This window comes from Cygnus atratus, chromosome 2, assembly GCF_013377495.2.
Source record: "Cygnus atratus isolate AKBS03 ecotype Queensland, Australia chromosome 2, CAtr_DNAZoo_HiC_assembly, whole genome shotgun sequence".
NCBI lineage: Eukaryota > Metazoa > Chordata > Aves > Anseriformes > Anatidae > Cygnus > Cygnus atratus.
In genome coordinates, this window is record NC_066363.1 from 21,051,269 (window position 1) to 21,071,925 (window position 20,657).

The following is a 20,657-nucleotide window of genomic DNA, read 5'->3' on the forward strand; positions in this document are numbered from 1 at the left end:
GAATCACAGAACAAGTCTGCATGAATCAATCCACATTATGTCCATATTTCTTTCCAAAAACTATTTTGCCTTGTTTGCCCTTTCCTCATCCTCAGGCCTGCAACTCCATCACAGGCTTTCTAATGAAACTCAGTTTGAGAGCTTGCCTTGAAGCTTTTACCAGCAATGAGCCAAATACCAAGATGAGCTATTGCTCTGGATGAACAAACAGCAAGGAAACAGTTTTATGCTGGATGACTTAATCTGGTGATTTTATGTTGAGGGAGTTTAAAAGTAGGAGTAGGGAATCCTTCCCTCTGTGAGTTCACACATGCATAGCACATATATGGCAGCACAGCTCCACAGGTTTACCCTTGCAAGAAGGAGGCACCAACCTCCTTTGTCACAAGCTTTTGGAGCCATCCCATTCCTAAAGTCACTCCCAGCAGAACAGGAACAAACACTGGAAACACAACTCTTCCTCATCCTTCTGTCAGGGAAAGAAGGATAAGGACTCTGCCTAATTCTACTGTGCAACACCCAACATGGTTGGAATAGACTATTTGTTGCCAATCTCTCTTCTGGAGTAAAGGTGTTTTGAGAGTGGTTAGAGATGTCTGTCTTTGAGCAGGTAATTTTTATTATTATTATCTGAAAACTATGAGGTGGTGCAGCAATACTGCCCATCATCCAAGAGATGGGGAGCTCTGTCAATAGTCCTTCAGCAGCTTATGATGACACATAGCGTAGCCAGTGGGACCAGGGAGACGATTGTCCCCTTGTACTCAGCTCTGGTGAGGCTGCACCTTGAGTACTGTGTTCAGTTTTGTGCCGCTCACTACAGGAAAGACATCAAGGCCCTGAAGCATGTCCAGACACGGGCTATGAAGTTAGTAAAGGACCTGGAGCATAAGTTTTATCGGGAGTGGCTGAGGAAACTGGGGTTGTTCAGTCTGGAGAAGAGGAGGCTCAGGGGAGACCTTATTGCTCTCTACAACTACCTAAAAGGAAGGTCTGGGGAGCTGGGGGTCAGCCTCTTCTCGCAGGTAACTAGTGATAGAACTAGAGGGAATAGCCTCAAGTTGTGCCAGGGGAGGTTTAAGCTGGAAATCAGGAGAAATTTCTTCTCAGAAAGAGTGGTTAGGTGTTGGAACTGTTTACCGGGGGAGGTGGTGGAGTCACCGTCGCTGGGGGCATTTAAGGAAAGGTTGGACGTGGTACTCAGGGACATGATTTAGTGTGCAATATTGGTGGTAGGGGGATGGTTGGACCAGATGATCTTGGAGGGCTTTTCCAACCTTTATGATTCTATGCTCTCTGATCCTGCGTTTGACAACTCAAGTGCCAGGAGAGGCAGCAAGACGAGGAAGGCCCATGGTTAGCCCCACCAGACAAGGAAGCCACACAAATTCAAGTCCACAGAGCACACGAGGCCTGCTATAAAGGCAGAAGATATCAAGCAATACCACAGTTGCTGGATTAACACTAGGGGAGAACACAAGAAAGTATGCTCTTCTGTGTATGAGTCATTTGACTTGCTAAAAAAAAAAAAAAAAAAAAAGGAGTAAGGAGTCAAAATAATGAAAAAACTGTGATAAATGTAGCAAGCTTCCTTACAGCTCCTCTGGGAGGGATACTTTCAACTGTAATTTGACTATTATTGAAAGTCAGAAATATATTTCCCTTTCCAATTACTGCCATTTATTACTGATGATTACTAAAAGCAACGTGTACAGCTGAGTCTCAAGATGGCAGGTACTCAGCATTTCTCCTCATTTTTATTTCAGTCAGGAAGCATCTCTTTCATGACAGACTGAGCTGACCTGGAGTTATAGGAACCCCAAGTGCTTTTGTTCATCTGTTTCATTTCAAGTGAACTATTAGAAGCCAACAGCATTTTAAAACTCAATTTACAAATAATTGGCAGAAAAGATGGAGTCAAAAAGCAGAAGAGCATCTCTTCCTTTACTTCAACATTCTGACATCTCTAGTCAAAACAATCAAAGCAGCTGCAGCTTGAGCCTCCATCTTCCCTTTCAAGATGTTTTTTGCCTTCACTTTTCCTTCAGTCACTGAAAAAAGGACAGTTTGTGGATCAATAACACAAGAATACTTGCAAAATAAAAGCCCAAACCAGGGGGTGGATCCCTGCTTTCCATACTTGTCAAATGCAGATCAGTTCAAAGTACTGAAAACAAGGCTGGAGTTTCAAACTGTATTTTGGATTCCAAATATAATAAACAGCAGGTCACCTTGAAAATAGGCATCTACCGGAGAAGATTCCCAAAAAAAGAATAAAGGACAGTCTTATTGATATGTATTTCAGTCATACATTTATCTTAAATATTGTATTTTGTCACTGATGTACTATCATACGTTTCCAGGAACAAAAAAGAACAAATTTTATACTCATAAGAAAAAATGGTTTTAATTGTTAGCAGGGAAAGAGAATTTTGTAAGAGTTATAAAGAAGCAAGAAAGGAGTCTCATCTCTAAGAATAATAAACAAAACAGAAACTCATGATTTCATGCCAATTGTTGGAGGCAACTGAAAGGATAAAAAAATAATATAATAATTACAGCATGGTAAAATTCTCCTGATATGGACAGGGAGGAGACCAGGTACAGTACAGCTGGATATTGTAAAGAAAATTAAAATGGAAGAAACCATAGTATTCTCTCGACCACTATCAGTAACACCTTAGTTGTTTGCACAGCTGTATTGATCATCATTGTACCACTTTTTAAAACTTAGGTAGCATGCACATGTGATGCTATCAATAACGCTGTATTTAAAATTAAAAAAATCCTGGATGAAATTATCATCATCTCCTCCTTGCCAAATATATAAAGAAGGGTTTTCAAGAAAAATGAGTGCAACTATTAATATTTCAGTGGATACCTTCTCAGCTAAAGCTAGAGAATACCACCTAGAAGTTATTTAAGATTTCATATCAGATCCAATAAAAGTATTTGATTGCCAGGTGAATATGAAATGCCAGAGGAAAATGCCAATGCAGGATTGGAGGTACAGAGAAGGTGATCTGAGGTTTGTACAGGCTCCGCAAGTGAATGTTAGGGTAAGTTTACACCATGGCTGTGTTTTTTTTTTGTTTGTTTGTTTGTTTGTTTTCGCTCTAGGGTATGCACTGGTTTTACATAGAATATAGAAGTAGAAGAAAAGATGACAGGAAAACAACCAGGAATTCTATTCTTCACTGGGGCCTTCTCTGAATCTTCAAATGTTTTTAATGAATTTTTGTCATACTATGAATAACACAGAAACCAGACACTGTTCACAGTTCAAGCTGAGTTTTGCACTTAAAATGTTCCTAACCTGGGAATACATCTTCCTCCCAGGTATCATTGGTTTACTTTGGGCTCCTACTGATTTTCTCTTCAAGTTTTACACAGCCAACGACTAGTTTATGTAATTAAAGTTTCCTAAGAAAACACTTTTGAATTAGCATCTGATGTCAGTCTAATTTTGTATCAAAACACTCTACTGCTACCTATAGTTAGAACTCATTGGCATCTTATGTATAATGTTATAAAACAAGATGTAATTGTGAAAAAAAAAAAAAACACTTATTTTTCAACCTTCCAACCATTTTTTTTCCTGATTAAGCATAAAAACAAAAACAGATAATTCCCCCTCCCCACCTCCTTTTCTCTTCCTTCTTGTTTTTGTTTGTTTGTTTTTTAAGAGAGGAGGGAGGGGAGTCAGACTCTACAGATCTTTGCCTATGACTCAAGAACCGTACCTGGGGGCTGAAAAACGTGCACTTTGGCTAGGTTGGACAACTAAAGTTTTGTTTTCTGCCACTGAACTGTTCTCCAAGACACAGAACCTCATCATGTCCAGCAGTGCAAGCTGGGGCACCTCTGCATGGTGATCTACTGGCAGATATACTGAAGTCCTTTCTCCATCTCATTCCTGCTCCCTGGCAGTCCCGTCAGCTTTGATTACAGGAAAACTTTGATCTCTGATAAAACACTTCTACTTCATCAGAAGTTTACCCTTTAGTACAACAGTTCTCCTTGTGTACAAAATAAATACTTTATAATAGGAAGTTACCAGCTGTAGAATATGGCTAATTCAAGTCACCTGTTCTATTTACCTAATACACGCAAAAATATATACACACATGTATTTGTACATGAATATATAAAATGCAAAAATATATGTATAAGCACACACAGCTTCTATAAGCCTGCATCGATAATGCCTAACTTGAATATATTTTATACGTACATACTTTTTAAAAATAGTTTTTAAAAGATAAAAGACAAAAGATAAAATCTCCAGATAGATTTTACATTAAGTTGGAGTTGAAGTATGAAATACACGTCGCCCAGAGTACAGAAGACAAAATTATATAAATTGTCCCAAAAATAGATAATACAGATACAAAATCTCAGCATTTATCTTAAGGTGGTTGCAAACATTTTAGTTACCTTTAACAATGGCCTATGTCTTGCAATCTTATTTTCCCCTCTATTTTTGAGACAGTAATCTCTAAGTAAAAAAGGCATATGTTAACTTCTCAAAAACAAACAAACAAACAATGGCATGAGAAAGCTGGACCAGCTGCTGAGAAGAGTCAAGTTCTGGAATATGGCATACTGTCTGAGATGTTGGCAAAAGTAAGACACTAATATAAGCCTCAAGAAAGTTAATGAACCAGGTAATATATGCCTTAACTGGAAATTACTTTGCTTAGAACCACCAGCAGAATCTACCTACATCTGTATCAGCAGAACTGCTCGCTTTGTGCCAGCCTGAACAGCATGCAAAGGCGTATCTTAATTCCTCCTTTCCCACGCCCCATCAAACACACTCACTCCGCACCAGTCACAGATAGCGTCCCCAAATCCACTTCTCATCCTCTCCTATGATTCCCATAACCCTGTGCAGCCTCTGCTGAGACACAGAGCAGCATCTGGCCCCACGCCTGGACCCACTGGTCACAGCCTCCTGAACCACACCAAGGGCTGGTCCAAGCATCCTTACTTAAGAGAGCAGGAGTGTGCAAAAGCAGCAGGTGAAGAGCTGGCAGAGAGCTATGAGCTATGCTTGTCTCAGGACTTTCTTAGAACTGTCTCTGTTCCTCAGAGACAATCCATCTCTTTCTGTTGATTATTCAAGGAGCTGCAGGATACTAAAAGATCTATCTCAAGTAAGGTATCTAAATTTAGGCTGAGTTAATGTATCATCACACTTTTTTCCCTACTCAGCCTCAAGAAGCAGAAGAGGAAAGGATACTTATGAAACAGATTTGATCACTCTGTAATCACAGTATGAATGGGATGTGACAGATGTTTTTTTAGAGACGGTACTATTTCTGGAGCACTTGGTTCCAGGTTACATGAGACCCCACTGGAAGAAACTATTCTAGTCCCCAAAACAATGCAGTCAAACAGTGAGAATGGATAAAATGTTCAGGGAAATAACGCCCATAATGACAGGCGCTAATGTAAAACAAGCTTATACACTGAAGTTGAAGAAAAAATAGGTCATGAACAGAGAAAAATTAAACTATAGGTCACAGACAGCAGTGTAAAGAGAACTGCTTGATGCCCCGGTGTTACAATCTTAAAAAAAAACAAAACAGCAGAAATGACTGAAGAAAATTAAGAAAAAAAAGAGTATCTGCAGCCTGATTCAAGCAGATCCAGCAATGCAAAACTCGCCCCCAGCTAAGCAACAACCAGATTTGCAACTGTACTTTTAGATCAACAACTCATTTATTCCCAGCTAGACTACTGTGCCAGCTCACATGTAATCCCAGCAACTCTGATACGCAACATTAGCTGTCTAAATGATAACATGCACTGGAAGTATTCTAAAACAAAATGGCAAATGAGAAGAAATCAATGAAGAAATATTACCATACACAACAGCTGACACAAAGCACTACCCTGTGTTGCTATGGCTTTGGATGCTGTTCAGCACCACAGCGTTCTCATAATTAAGAGAGAATGGAAAGGGTCTCCATGCTGTAACATGCTGACATAATATAAGGACACACATCAAGATGATGGGCACTTCTAGTCTGTCAAAAGTGCTGCTGCAGCTTAAGTAGACATACCTTAACTAGCTTTGCAGCTGCCTGCTAGCAGCGTGGGGTCATTCAGAGGCTGTGAAACCTGCCTGAGAGTGAATAAATACTTAAATAACTAGTCTTGGCACACTGCACTGGATAATTACATCTGACAATCTTTTTCATGCCTTCAGCCTTGCAGGGATACGTAGGCATTATCCCAGCCTGCTAGATATTTCAAAGCAACGGTCCCCAAACCATGCATGGGGCAGTGTGTCGCACTTTAAGACATTGCACTGTTGCAGTCACAAGCCCTCACGACTACTACAGCACACATCAAGAAAGCAACATGTCAGCTTTCATTATTGCTCTGTATTTCTGCCTAAGAGTCAGCAAAAGGGATACTTGGTACCAAAATTTTAGTGGTTCACAGTCCTAGTGTAGAAATGATCAAAATTAACTTTTAAACCAGGATTACAGATATTTCAAGTTTTAACAAACTCCTAAAAGGATGCTGGCAGTAGAGTAGTTGGTGGCTTGCAAACAAAGCAGAGTTGAGAGGAACTGAGATTTCCTATTCTGGACACAATTACCGACTGTAGAAATGACAAATTTTTAAAATATAATCACTAAAAAGCAAGTAGCGTCATCAGGCTAACTTATTTTTTGACTTATCAATGCATAAGATTCTGATTTTTATATAAACATGAAATTTGGCAACAGCATCAGAAAAAGTCCTTAGATCTCAGCATCATTAGGGTGCCGTCATCAGCCACAGCGCAGGTCCGCTTTAACCTAGTCCTCATACTACAGACTATGGAGTCCATGCAAAAAATAATAAATAAATAAAAAATCCGCCTTTCAGAATTTGCATTGTAAAACTGTTCTAACCAAGAACGTTTTATCTTCAGGCTTAACAGCTTCATTTGGAGAACCGTTTCCTCTGGGAATAGCTGCTGGCCCACAGGTACCATCATCTGTTGCCTCTTCATTTTCCATCCCTGGATGATTCCACAGATGCGCTGTGCCCCCCGCTTCCTTACAGTAAATCTCATGCCAAAGTGAGTCAGCAAAATCTGCTTAACCATTTTCTAGAGAAGCAATGCTTTTAAAAATCCAGGTGCCAGAATGCATATTTTCTTACAGTCTTTTTAGTTTTTGTTTTATTTATTACCCTATCTGGGTACATATTGGATGTGATATTAGAATCCAGAAAAAGCCAAAATTAAAAACCTTAAAATCTGCCTAACAATTTGTCATTGTGTGCTTTATTAGTATAGTTTTCCTCTACAGTTTAGGTGTTTTCCCTAGCTGTAAGAAAGGAAAATGGATGTCATTAAAGTGTTTTCACCGAGTGCGTGACACAGTTCAACAGTTTTTTTTAATCTACCCTTAATTCACTATCATTTTCTCTCCACTGCTGCATTATTCATGTATGTCAGCCTTTTCTAATTCCTGTGACAAACAGAATTATAATGACTTTATTTAGGATCAACACTTCCACTCACAGTATTAAAAGGTGAAAAGTTAAAGCAGCTGCGTCACTTGGCTCTGCCTGATAGCTGGTGCTGGCAATGGCGAGGCAGCCAGGGAACCGCTGCCTGTGGAGAACAAGTCTGGGTGCACACAGGAGCCAGGCAGCGCCAGCAGAAGTTACTGCTCCGTTGATTTCACCGTGTTTCAGGAAGGTAAAGAATCACCAGTGAAGACAGAAGAGCACACCCTATAATATTTCAGAGCTACTGGATTAGGTTTAATTTAAGTCTTTAAAAACATTTATTTTAAATGAAACTGACAAATATGTGTAATATTTTATTTAATATTATTAAGTATTAGTATTAACACTAAATATTGCATGGCCATAGCCACTAAATAAAATTATTTCCATGCATTACAGCCTGGAACCTTTTTTTTTTTTTTTTTTTAACATTTGGCTTAAGAAACAAACTGCTCATGTAGTTTCAGCTTCAATCTATTTCAAAGCACAAGAGTTTTAAATAATTCATTTTGTGTTTTATACACGACTAGAACTACCCATTGTTATAGAAGGCTGTTTTTGGCAGTTGCCTTTGCTACTTTGACTGTTCACAAGTTGTCTTATAGTCTCAGACGGTGTCAGACCTAGAGACTGTATCTTATGCCAGCTGGAGTGAGAACATTGCCTGGATGTATAGAAATACAGTTTTAAAAACTCAGGATCTGGTAGCATTTTTCTCTATGAACTACAATGGCAGCTGTGCTAGAGGTCATGAATATTACATAAGGGCTGTCCATGCATTCAAGCCAGCATCAGTAAGCCAAATTCCCATAGCAACACTCGCATAGATTTACTCATCACTGAGATGCATCAGTTCAGCAGTAAGTGCTGTAGTGCTACCCTGATTAGTCTGCAAGATATTATTACTTCAACTCTTCTTTTAAAGATTGTGCATTTACTGATAAATTCCACACTTAACCCACATTTCAGAGCAGTCTTTATCATCTCTCCTAACAGGAAAAAAAAAAAAAAACACAACTAACTAAAAGCAATCCTGACAAAATTGAAACTCCTGATTACGATCAGCAATAGCTGTGAGATACAAGGGGAAAGGGAAGAAACAGGCTGCTTTTGGGGCATTTCTGCTGTACTGATCCCAGGGCAGCAGGATCTGACCAAAAAGAGATGTTCAGCATCTCCTATGGTTGGCAAGTTCCAGCAGCATATCAAAAAGCTGCATTAGGAACTCTTATTAAATATAGGTCAATAATTACGTTTTCCAAAAAACATCTTCAGCTTCCCTATTCAAGTTTTCTTGAGGAGGCTGTCTACTTGTGGATTACACTATTGTTTTATTTATGGAGCTGGCCCTCGCTAAACAATCAGATGAATACCTCAGTGATATGGACTCCTGAATTTATGAAGAAACCTTGTAAAACAGGTGGTGTAAATGGGCAGAGGCAAAGCTGGCAGTGGAAAAGGAAACAATGGGAGATAGATCAGAGATAAGGAAATAAAAAAACGAGGCAAAATGGAGGAGGGGAATCAGAGAGAAATGCAGAGAACACAGGAGAAAAAAAGGTACATCTGAGGAGGAATCTCAATAGTGTATTTTAATATATAAATATAAGAAATAGTACTGAAAAACAGATCTTGGAAAACAGCAATGCACCAAGATTTGACCGGCAGCACACAAAAGGAAAGATTGGAATGAAGTGATAAATGAATGATAACAAACAAGATGAGCCCCATTTTTACAGGTGCAATAATATTTAAAGATATAGTACATACGAAAGAAAGACAAGCCCATACTCTTTCATTGTATTACTGCTAAAAGCCTTACAGTCCTAACTAAACACGCAGAAAGAACCTGAAGCTCATTTAGCATTTTCTTACTAATCTGTCACTATCTGCCAGGAGTGTGGAGTTAGAAGCAGAAATCTTAACAAGTCCTAGAGCATATTACTCACAGGGTCATTTAACACTCAAACTGCAAAGAAAGCCAGTGAAGTCTTCAGAAAAAAAAGAAAAAAAAAAAGATCTTTCCAACAGACTTTATTTACATATGACTTTTAGGGACCAATCCTTCGCTCAAGTGTGGTGAACAGGATGTTTGAGGGCTGATTTCTAGAACTCTTAAGTTTTAAGTGTCATAGGGATCCACAGGCAAACTTCCATGAGCATCTTCAGTAAAAACTCTAAGCTTTGAGCATATGCATTGCAAATTAATAAGTATATTCAATAAAAGAAAAAGTGTACACATTTAAATAAGATTATTCTTACTGATGCATGCTAACTGAATGCCTTTTATGGCAAATTCAGATTCTAAGTGATTTTTCCTGAAAAATATAATTCCTACTGTTGTCTGGAAAATCTTTATAACAGGTCTTACAGTGTATGTTAACACATTATAAACATTTGTACCAGTAATGGATGAGATGACAGCTCTTTAAAGCAGAACATTTTATGAATCTTATTCTTTATGAATTTTATGAAAGGAAAATAACATCTTACCTTTGCTTTTTCCAGCTGTGCCTGGGCCTGTCGCTCTGCCTCTCTCCGCACTGCTTCCCTGTCTTCTTCCAGAGATACATCTGAATCGGATGGACGGCTGGTGTAGGAGTCCGCCGAACCCTGCACAAGGAAAAGAAAAATAATGTCACAAGTTGTTTCAGCATTCAAGAAGAGCAGAAGTGGCTATTCACCTTGTCTTTCCTATTAAATCTGTATCCCTGAAAAGAGAATAACTGCCAAAAAGGGAAAGTCACTTAGTAAAATTACATCTAAGTAAATATTTTCTTCTGGACACTTTCCAGAAGTGCAGGTGTCTTCCCCAGTGTTATATTTCCTGCACTATGCCTGTGTTCTTATTCACATGCATTTTAGTAACCAGAGCCAGTTGCTCTGTAGAGTTACAGCAGTGGTGCAGTGCAGGGCTGAAGGACACACAGCAGCTTCAAGGATGGCTCCATAAAGATGAAAACTCTAAGCAGTGACATTATTAGCAAGGAAACAGATTTTTGTAGCCAAGATGTAACTTCAGTATCAATAATTACCATTACACAATATCCCTGCTAGCAGGATTAAACTCTGCTATCCATTTTTATTTTACGGCAACCTCTTTACCTGACACACTTTCCCCATCAGAACTGCAAATGGCTCATATCCATCTCTGCCCCTCAGCAAAACATGTAAATGACCACAAATCAACTTCCAACTAATAAAATCTGTCTGGACTCAACACACGTCCACGTATTGCCACAATGGAAGCAGTCACAATGCCAGAACAGCTCTATAAATAATGACAGCTCTGATTTCCCCCTGCATCTCCCTGCATACAAAACAGAGTTCTGCTAATTCAATCAGAATGAAAACAACTGCACTCTCCTCACCGTATTTTTTTTTCTCCTCCCTCTCTACAATACATATAATATATGCCAGTAATGAAAATGTAGGGCTTACACAGATATCAGAATTCTTCAGACGTCCTCCTTTGGCTCTTTTCAGAAGCCTGATCCAGGTGGCCTTCATTAGCCAGACAGCTCAGTTATTGTCCGCAGCTGCAGCGCCCGGCACTGATCTCATAAAACATGTGCACACTGAGCACCGCAGAATCACGGCTCCTTTCCTATCCATGCTCTGCTGTGAGAGCCTTCCTTCTCTTCCCTCTGCCTTTCAAGCTTGCAGCCTCGCTGCTTCCAAGTATTCTAGTGCAATTAAATTCTCAAATTTTCTCATGCCAGTAAAAAGGCAAAAAGTAAAAATAAAAAAAAAAAATCCACACCACCTCCAAAAAAAAAAAGTCAACTTGAATGATAAAAAGGTAAAATAAGCCAGACTTCAGGTAAATGTTGTGAGAGAGGCTTCAATTGATGATAACTGAGATCGACCACAGAAAAATACCTAGGGCTTTTTCCTTTTCGTTTGGGGGGGCGGATTTGGCTGTTAAAAATAGTGCTTATAAGAGAACCTTTTAAAATCCTGTGCAAAATGTATTCAGTGACATTTGCAAGTGCAAAGTTCATTTCATCTCTTCCTAGATTGGCTGGGGGTGGGGTAACAGGCTGTTCAGAGCACTGGGCATGCTCCATATGTGCAGCCTTTTACGCAGATGCTCACATCACACCGTGCTGGTAGCCTATGCCAAATTGCCATTTTACATCTCAAGGGTAAACAGCTGGAAAACGTGAGGCCCCTGCAAAGCTGGAATAGCTGGTACAGTGTCTCGCTGCTGTCATGCATGTCTGCTGCAAGCCCTGCTCCTGTCACGCAGCGCTTCCCGTCACTGTAAGGCACCGAGCCCTCTTGCAGAGACGTAAATCCCAAAATGCGCCTGTTGAACGGGAATTTAACCCCCTAGTCGCTGCTTGTATTTTCCTGACATTGACAGATGAGAAAAGCAAGGATGATGCAACTTACCGCTTAATGCATAAATATTAGATGCTAACAGGGCTAAAGCAAAAGGAAACATTTCATTTCCACGTTCTGCTTTCCAGAGCCACCCTCCATCCTTTCATAAACTGACGTGGGAATAACAGACTAAGGCACGATTATCCAGAACATTTACAATTCACTGGCAGATATGCAGAATTCTGGTCAAAAAAAAAAGATTGGTTACAGCTAAAAGTTTAATAACCTGTCTTTGAACAGACATCAAGGAAATTACATTAAGAAAATTAAGGGATGTTTTGCTTACAGGAGTCCAAATAGATCTAATATGTTACAGTGATCTTCTAAAACTAAAATGCCCAGTGAGCTAAAGCAAAAGGAGAAAAAAAAAATATACTCAAACTTTCCCTGGAATTTATAAAAAAAATCTTGTCCATTAGGGAAATGCCCAAAGTCATGGTAAGCACATTTCAAAGGCGCCTATTGTTTAAATTTCCCCTTTACTGTGACTTTGCACCAGTGGAGCTGGAGGCAACGGTGGCAAAGGACGAGCAGCAACAAGTGGCCAGAAGTTCAGCCTAGACATTAAAGGCTATTACGGTTGACACAATAGTGACCATTGGTCAAAACCATTAATATTATCGAGCATTAATGAAAGCTGAGACTGTGACAAAGCCACCACCCCACCCCCCCTCCAGAACCCCAGCCCCCCAACACTCCAGGGTCCCCCAGCAACCATTCACTGCAGCAATGGCACCTCCAAACCCTTCCCCAGCTCTGCAGCTCCATGGTGCTCCTCTGGAGCAGAGCAAGGCACCCGGTCACGGATCAACCCCTAAGCAACGCTGTCTTTAAGCAAGAGGAAAACCAACGAGCAAGTCTGACACCGCAATCACACAACTGACACTGGGGGTGCTAGCTTTCTACAGTGGTTCCACAGTGAATGCATCACATTTTCCACTGATGAAGTGGCGTGGAATCACTTTTACTGTCCTTCATCCTGCTGTCCAGAAGGGATGCTGCCTAACTGGTCCTCAGCCTATAAAAAAAGACACAAAGCACAGAAAAGTAATTCCTGTGGCCCTAGAGGAGCCAGATGTTAGGTCAGCATTATTAAAACTGGAATTTCATCTTTCCAGCTGCAGAGATCATTTGTAGTGCTGGTCATGTCTTATGTTGGCCACAAACCCAACATACATTCAAAAAAAAATCATAATGATTCAATTTATTTTAATTATATTGACAAATCACATGTATCAAACACAACATTACATTTATTTCCCCAGTGGGACAGACACGGTCATGTAAATTCCTGAGCACAGAAAAAAAATTGGAAGTCTGACATCAGGGCAATCCAGAAAAGGAGGATCATACAATTAATTCATTTTATAAGCTAGTGACTATTTTTATACAAACTAGGAATGTTTTCAACTACTTTCATATGAAAGAAAAATAATTTAAAACTTAGTTCACTGTAGTTTCATCATTATTTTTTTTTTAATCTGACTTGGAAATACCCTGACTATTCGAGGAAAATATTGCCACGTGGATGTGTATTGCCCATTCATTACAGTTAAGGAAACTGCCCTACCTCCCTGGGTTACACTAAGTTTCAGAGCTTGCTCTGGAGACTAGCAGAGACTTTTCCCAAGTGCTTCTGAAATCTTGTGTTTCTGCAGGTGTTCATCTCATTCCACTGCAATATGGAAGAGCTGCAATGATACATGCTGCTATAGCCCCCAGTTACTCATCTTCCATAGGAAGCTGTCTAAGAAAAGTGAGATAACTCACGTTAATAATTATCCCATCTATTTATTCTTTTTCTCCTTTTCTCCTCCTTATGTGGCAGGTTTACAAAACGTGTTTGTTTTAAAAATCATTCCCAGTTTTAATGACATACTTGTCAAATATTTACCAACTATCTTATCACTTATTCTATTAGAGTAGCTTCTATAAGGTTTTTTTTTTTTTTTTTTTTTTTTTTAATGAAGCCATACTTTTCACACCCGTAGTGTAAAATCATGTGATCATATCTGAGGTCCTCTTTCTTCAAGACCAAACGTCTTATCTTTTGTAGTAGGGGCGTATCATCTTCATAAGACTGTCTTCCAGGTAAAAAACACTGCTCTGTAAAGATAATTCTTGCTGTTATTTTCCTTTACTTGTAGGTAGAAATTCCTTAGTTAAATTAGGTGGTGCCTCTAGAGATCTGATTTTTCATGCTAATTTTCTTTACCCACCTGTAACTTTGGTCAGTACAGTGGGAGCCTAGCTACAGATTTTGTCTGCAAGGTTACGTTCGTAGTGCAAAATCTGATGTGTTTGGTCTGTTACTGTAATAAATTCTATCTGGGTTCATACAGCTATCATTACACTTGCAAAGTCAGTCATGGACTTTATATTATGCCTTCCTCACGAAAAATAAAAGTGGTCCTCTGAGAACACAGGGTTTTTCTTTAGCTTGGTAATCCACTTATGAATTGAATATCATTAGGACAGATAACTTTCCAAACTCCTGAAAATTCTCAAATAATTATCTTGTTAGAATTATCAAACAAGTTCCTTCAAGGAGGGACTTTTTACAGTATTATTTATTAAATGAAGACATGAAACAGTGTGCAAACATACAAGCTTTTACAAGAAAAAAGAAGTACATGTGAATGCACACACTGTCCTCATTTATAATGCTAGGTTTTCCTCTCAGATGTATTTTTCATCTCTTCACTTATTTAATGCTGAAGAGAATTTTAAATCCAAAAGGAGAAATATCTGTATGTCTTCATACTTTTAATTGTTCTTTGTTAGCACAGTGAGACCTGAGCTAGGTCTCACTAGGTTAGGACATGATTTGAGATGATATACCATGTCTATCTGATGCACTACGACACCTGGAATGCCAAAAAATAAGTTAATAGAAAAGAAAATGTTGAAACGTTACTTCTCTAAAATTTTCAATTCATTTAAAAATCTTTAAAAGTGATGCAAAACACAAGAAAAATGTGAAATGTTAAAATATAGCATAAAGTGAAACTGCTGACATGGGCAAATTTTAATCATAACACGCTAACAAAGAACACAGATTGCCATGTTTCATCATGGACTGACCAACCTGCAAACTGTGGGCCATACAATTAGAAAAACACCACCAGTACAATGGGTACCTCAGTCTGGCACAGTGGCCAGAGCTGGCAAACGTGAAAATTTCTTGTTTAGGAAGATTTCTCTAGACCTCTAAGCAATGTCTTTATTTTGAAAGATGTTCTTCAAAGCCTAAAACACAGCTTGATTCTGAAAGTGCCATACAGTGTTGTATAGATTGTAAAATTAATTACTTGAGGGTTGTATTTTTAAGGAAATACTGAAGTAATTCTGATTGTTTGGCATGTACCTGTGGTACGTGCAATATGAAATATATTTTGGAAAAGGAAGGAGAGCACGCATTCATTAAGAGGATATGAGGCAGGAATTTTTGACTCCTTGGGTGAGGGCCATGGACACTTCACAGCCTGGCAGGCTCAAAGGCTAGTCAGTCCTCGTGCCCTCTCTGGTCCTTGGCATGAGCGGAGGCTGGCCATTTGCCCACCACACGCCCATTTCCACTTAAATGCTGTAAAGCTGCTCTCCCACAGGCACCATATAGGGAATGCAAACAACTCTTAGAACAGTCACTGAAATGCTTTGCTTGCATTTAAGAACCAAAGCAACAGTGATTAGAATTTTTCTTTATTTTTTGGTTTACAGCAAATTGGGCGTTGCAGCGGAATCTACATCCACAGGGGACATTCATATAGCAGGAGGAGTGAAATTTTAGAACAGCTGGGAGCTTTAGGGTGGCAATGTGATTAAAAAGGAGATTATATAGAAAACCAGTCTTCTCTTTACCCTTAACATGACTTTGGCAAGCTTAATCGCAGCACCCAGCTGGACATTAACAGGTTTCCAGGATGCTAATCCAATCAACAGCTGGATGAGTTTTTTAAAACAGACCTTAGCTTTGCAGAATCCAAGATTTTGGCATTCTTAGACCAGGGAAACAGTTGTACCAGGTACTTTATCAAGCAAATAAATAAATTAAAAAAAAAAAATTTGCACACCAAAAAAAAAAAAAAAAGGCACACATTTGTACTAACATTTTCACAATACTAGCCTAAATGTTTGTTTTCCTGTTGTTGCTTTGTTAAGAGAAAATAGCATGAGTTTGCATTTTTAGAGGACTGATTGTTTTTTTGTGGCTACTCTTTGGAAAACTTTTGGCAACATGCAAACCGTTTCCAAAAAGGCAGCTGCGGAGCTTAGCACAGTGATCAACCAAACACACAGACCCCTCAACCAAAGCCAAACTTTCCCAAATCTGTGGGATGTTCTGGTGTGTTACAGTTTACCATATTTTGCAAAAAACGTCTAAAAGAGAGGACTATTTGAGGCCGCGTTGTACTAAGCATTGTACAGTCACAAAGTGAATGACATACCATGCTTAAAAGAATCTGCAGTCTGAAGGATGTCAGCAGAAAAAAATGGGAGTAAGAAAGGGATCAAGGTAGCAAGCGCAATAGAAAAAGCAATTTTAACCATTCAGTAACAGCATTATGACTCATCATTGCATAACCATGGTGGGTTGTTATTTAAGCAAGTTTTCTATATGTATTATGGCAGAGATTAGTTCTGTGAAAGCCTCTGAAGGAGGATAATCTGGTAGCTCTCTATATTCTGACAGAGAGATTCTCCCACTTACAAGAGAAAGTTTAGAGTGCTTTTTAGGAAGAGGGCAATGATAGGAAACCAAGGAGGTCTCCTAACTCACCAAAATATGGTTTATCAACAATAATCACGTAATCAAAAACTTTAGTTTGTTTTTTTTTTTTTTTTTTTTAAACAATATAATTTGATTTTTCATTGAAACAATTAATTGGATATAGAGGATGAGATTAAATTGTTGATGATTTTGAGCTGTAAGAAAAAGTCAGAGCAACAACAGAGGTAAGATGTTTCCAGTGGAACAACTCAGAGAGAGGTGTCAGAGTAACAAAAATACACCAAGGACATGATTGCAAGCTGCTTGAACTTGAATCATCTCACTTTTGTCTCAGACTGCCAGCACACACACGGATCTGAGCACAACTTGGTTGACTCATGACAACTTCTTAAAGCCATGGTAACTTAACCATATGTGCAAGCCCTTAGGCAAAGGTAAACCAAGATTATTAGTAATAACAAGTTGCATTGTGGTGTAGTTTACTGAGACAGAAACAGGTAAAAAAAAAAAAAGTAAGGTTTTCACGAAAGAAAAAAATACCGTTTTTGACTGCATTAATCAACAGCTGATATCACAAAGGAAGGATTTTAAATTACAGAAAGACAACACAAAAAAAAAGGATTTAAAATATAAAATGGTATGAGCTGATATACAAGAAAGAACAGAGAGAGAGAGAGAGACAAAGATCAGGTCAGATACAAAATCGCAAGGGCTCTCAATTAAAACGAGGAAAAATGGAAAACGCATCTGAGATGACACCAAGGAAACAGAAAGACAACTAGAAAAGGAAAGAATTTACAGAAAAGCATGGCAACCATCATCTCAATTTGTCTCAGCTCAGTTAAAAGTGCCAATTTAGATTCTCTGTTCCAGATCTTCAGTATATTTTTATCTGGGATTTTGGTTCAAGTCATTAAGATTTTCTGCATACTTAAAAATAACTTCCTATAAAATTTAGCATGAAATGCTGTTAGCAATGGAGAATTTTGAAGAAAAAAATATTGCCTTTGCATTTCATCAAATTATCTCTATATATACAAGCCCTACTTGGTTTTCTTATTTAATATTTTAAGTCTATTCCAGATAACTAATGGAAGGTTTGGGTTTGTTTTTTTAACTTCTAAAAATGTTGAGATTAAACATATAGAGTGAAGTCTTCCATATTCTACTATTTCAAATGTAACAGCTGCTTTGAATACGTATTTATGCTTGCTACCCTTCCTTTCTATACTGTAAACATATTCATCTGTTTAACTAATTATTTTATTTCCATATATCTTCTCGAGTTAGTTTGGCAAGTGTGCACTGTGAAGAAGCTGCTGTCATAGATTAGTTGTCAGAAACAACATTTTTCTACTTCTGACAAGTTTATTTTCCAGCTCACCTTCCACTGCTGAAATCTTGATTCTTCCAGTCATGATCTTTTGTTAACAGTAATCAGCGACTGTCATGACATAAAACACTGCAATTTGCTCACTGCTTATATTAGGTGGGCTTTTCTTCTCAACCCCGTTGTCAAATTACACACAGTGAATACTAATGAAATAATTAATGAAGTGTTCACTAACCCAGGCTCACTTAAAGCTTGTCAACCAGCGGTCTTGTCTGTCTGTCTGTGACTCAGCCCAGGTATCGCTAGCAGGCACGACCGTCCTTTAAGCACCTGCAGCCTTGCTCTCTCCATTAGTGCCAGAAACACCAAGCGAGCTGCTTACACACTGCGTGGCACCATTTATTCCAGGCCATAAACACTACCTACAATACACATAGCCTCATCGGTGGGCTAAATGTAAGCTCGGTTTCCAAGTGTATCCCGAGCCACGTGGGTCCTTGTGGTTTCAGGTCTTAGCTCCAGCTTTCAGCCTTGTGTGTGCTGCTTGGGAAACATCAGGACTGGTGCTTTATACCCATTACCTATCCTCCAGGTCTAGCATAAAGCAAAGCAAACCGCTTGCAGTTTTTTGAGAAGATGGGGCCCCTTACACTATTTAGATATTACCAGATTTCTAATAATTAATCTCATCGGATTTCAAGAATTCAACAGCGCGTAATACTTTAACAGCAACGCAGAAGTCTCTCTGGGAAGACCTCCTGCCCCTCTTGTCTATCATATACCAAAATAATAATCTTGGAAAATTGCATCTCTCCAGCATTTCCTATCTTTAAAATTATTGTTCTAAATCCAAAATATACCAGCTGATGTATGGATTGCATCATGTCAACTCTTCGCATCCGTTGGCTCTTTCAGATTTGACTCTAAGCTGTATGTAGCCCAGTGCACCCACACAGAGAGGGTGAGGGTACAAAGCGTGCCACCCAATAGTATATATTCTATAATAATGAACAAATCTATGCGTATTTTTGTTACAGCTAAAACAGATCTTGTACTTTGGATTTGTAATAGCACCACTGAGATATGACCATTTAAATAAAGATGGGAGGGTTAGAAGAGGAGTAAATGTTTTAGGCAACCTGGAAACAGAAACGTGTGAGCTACTGAAGACAATGATTAGATGCTAACCTGAAGGAAAATAAAATATAAATGAATTGCAACAGAAAAATTAAAGGAAAACATTTAAAAAGCACAAGATATTGTGATCTTTCTGAACTCAATGCTGAAATATTTTTCATACTCTGGAATGTTCAAAGTTTAGTAGAGCACAACAGCCACTTTCCAGGATAATAAGTGAACTCCGGATTTGACCTACAAGACCAAACATTTTCTGTCTTTCAGACATAAGAGAAACATCAGGACCAGACTTCTTTCTGATTCAGAACAGACTTCGTCTGGGTCAGGAGAGCACATTACATCATATCCCTCTCCAAGCTATTTCCTCCTTGAGAGGAAGCAACAAATTGTGAACCACTGGTTGCTCTTTTATCTACTGCTGCAATACTGAATATCAACACAAAATATGCTTGATTTGCTGACAAATTCAAAATCCTCAGAATGCCTGAGGACTAAAACACCTGCGTGAGCTCTCTCCGGTGTCAGAGACTTAACATACTCCCTCTTATTCTCAGGACCACAAGGTATTTCAGGCAGAAAGGGGCCTCAGGACATCTCCAGTCCAACCTCCCCCCAAGAAGCCATCTCATCTCCAGGCTGAACAAGCCCCCGTCCCTCAGCCTCTCATTGCAGCACGAGGGCTCCATCTCCAACCTTCTAGGGGACCTCTGCTGAGCCCACCCTGGTTTATCCAGGGTTTATCCTGGTTTATTTTCTTTTTGGGAGGCATCAAAATTGGTCACATTAATCCAGACGTGGTCTACGGAGTACTGAGCAGAGTGGGGTGATCATTCCCCTGGATGTAGCACCTGTGCTTCTCTGTGTTCTTACTGCACAAGATGCTGTATTCAGGAGCTTAGGATTTTAGATGAATCTGCAGCTTTGGAAATCTAACAAAATACTCCTTGCAGAACTTGCACCTTGGCAAGCCGGTATTTCTAGACGTGCTATACGATAGTCAGCTCATTTAAAAACATTAAGGTTAACAATGCTACACGTCACCGTAAAGTAACATCACTAATATGCTACTAGCATCAAGCAACTTCGGAAGATTCCTGAGAGGAAGAGCTTCCTTCCACCACATCCCTGCCCAGCTGCTGGTCACAGAGGAGAAGACAGCCTTCGGCACCTGCAATGACGACAAACTCAAGAATGGAAATCCCAGGTCTCAAAATACGTTGTGCTAACTCTCACCAAAGAAATTAAAACAAATCCACGTCCTCCCTGCCAATTTGTGTTCTTCTGGAGCTGCACTGGCCAAAGGCTGCTTTTTCCTCTTGCTCCATTGTTCGGAAATGAAATTAAACACATTTGGTTATGCTGATTTAAAATTCATTATTTCCTTCAGTTTATGAGGGAGTTTTATGAGTTTCCTCCAGTTTCTGCTTAAAAAATTGCCACCCAAAACCTCAGTGGACCCACAGATTGTATATGTGTTGCTGCACCACAACTCAGGTATCTTCATACTCAAACCCCCTGGAATATTCTCCAGAGACACAAAGCTGG

General features: G+C 39.2%; 1 protein-coding gene across 10 annotated transcripts in view; it reads right to left on the reverse strand.

The window, feature by feature from the left end:
• CACNB2 (calcium voltage-gated channel auxiliary subunit beta 2) overlaps positions 1-20,657 on the reverse strand; it is a 246,403-nt gene that overhangs the window by 72,501 nt on the left and 153,245 nt on the right. For 7 of the 10 annotated variants that reach the window (XM_035545416.2, XM_035545420.2, XM_035545415.2 and 4 more), the window contains one exon: positions 10,015-10,134. In XM_035545416.2, the coding sequence (XP_035401309.1) occupies positions 10,015-10,134 (120 nt within the window). Of the gene's footprint in view, positions 1-10,014; positions 10,135-10,962; positions 11,544-20,657 lie in introns of those variants that run through there. The other 3 variants (XM_050708974.1, XM_035545417.2, XM_035545418.2) reach the window with 2 other exon arrangements.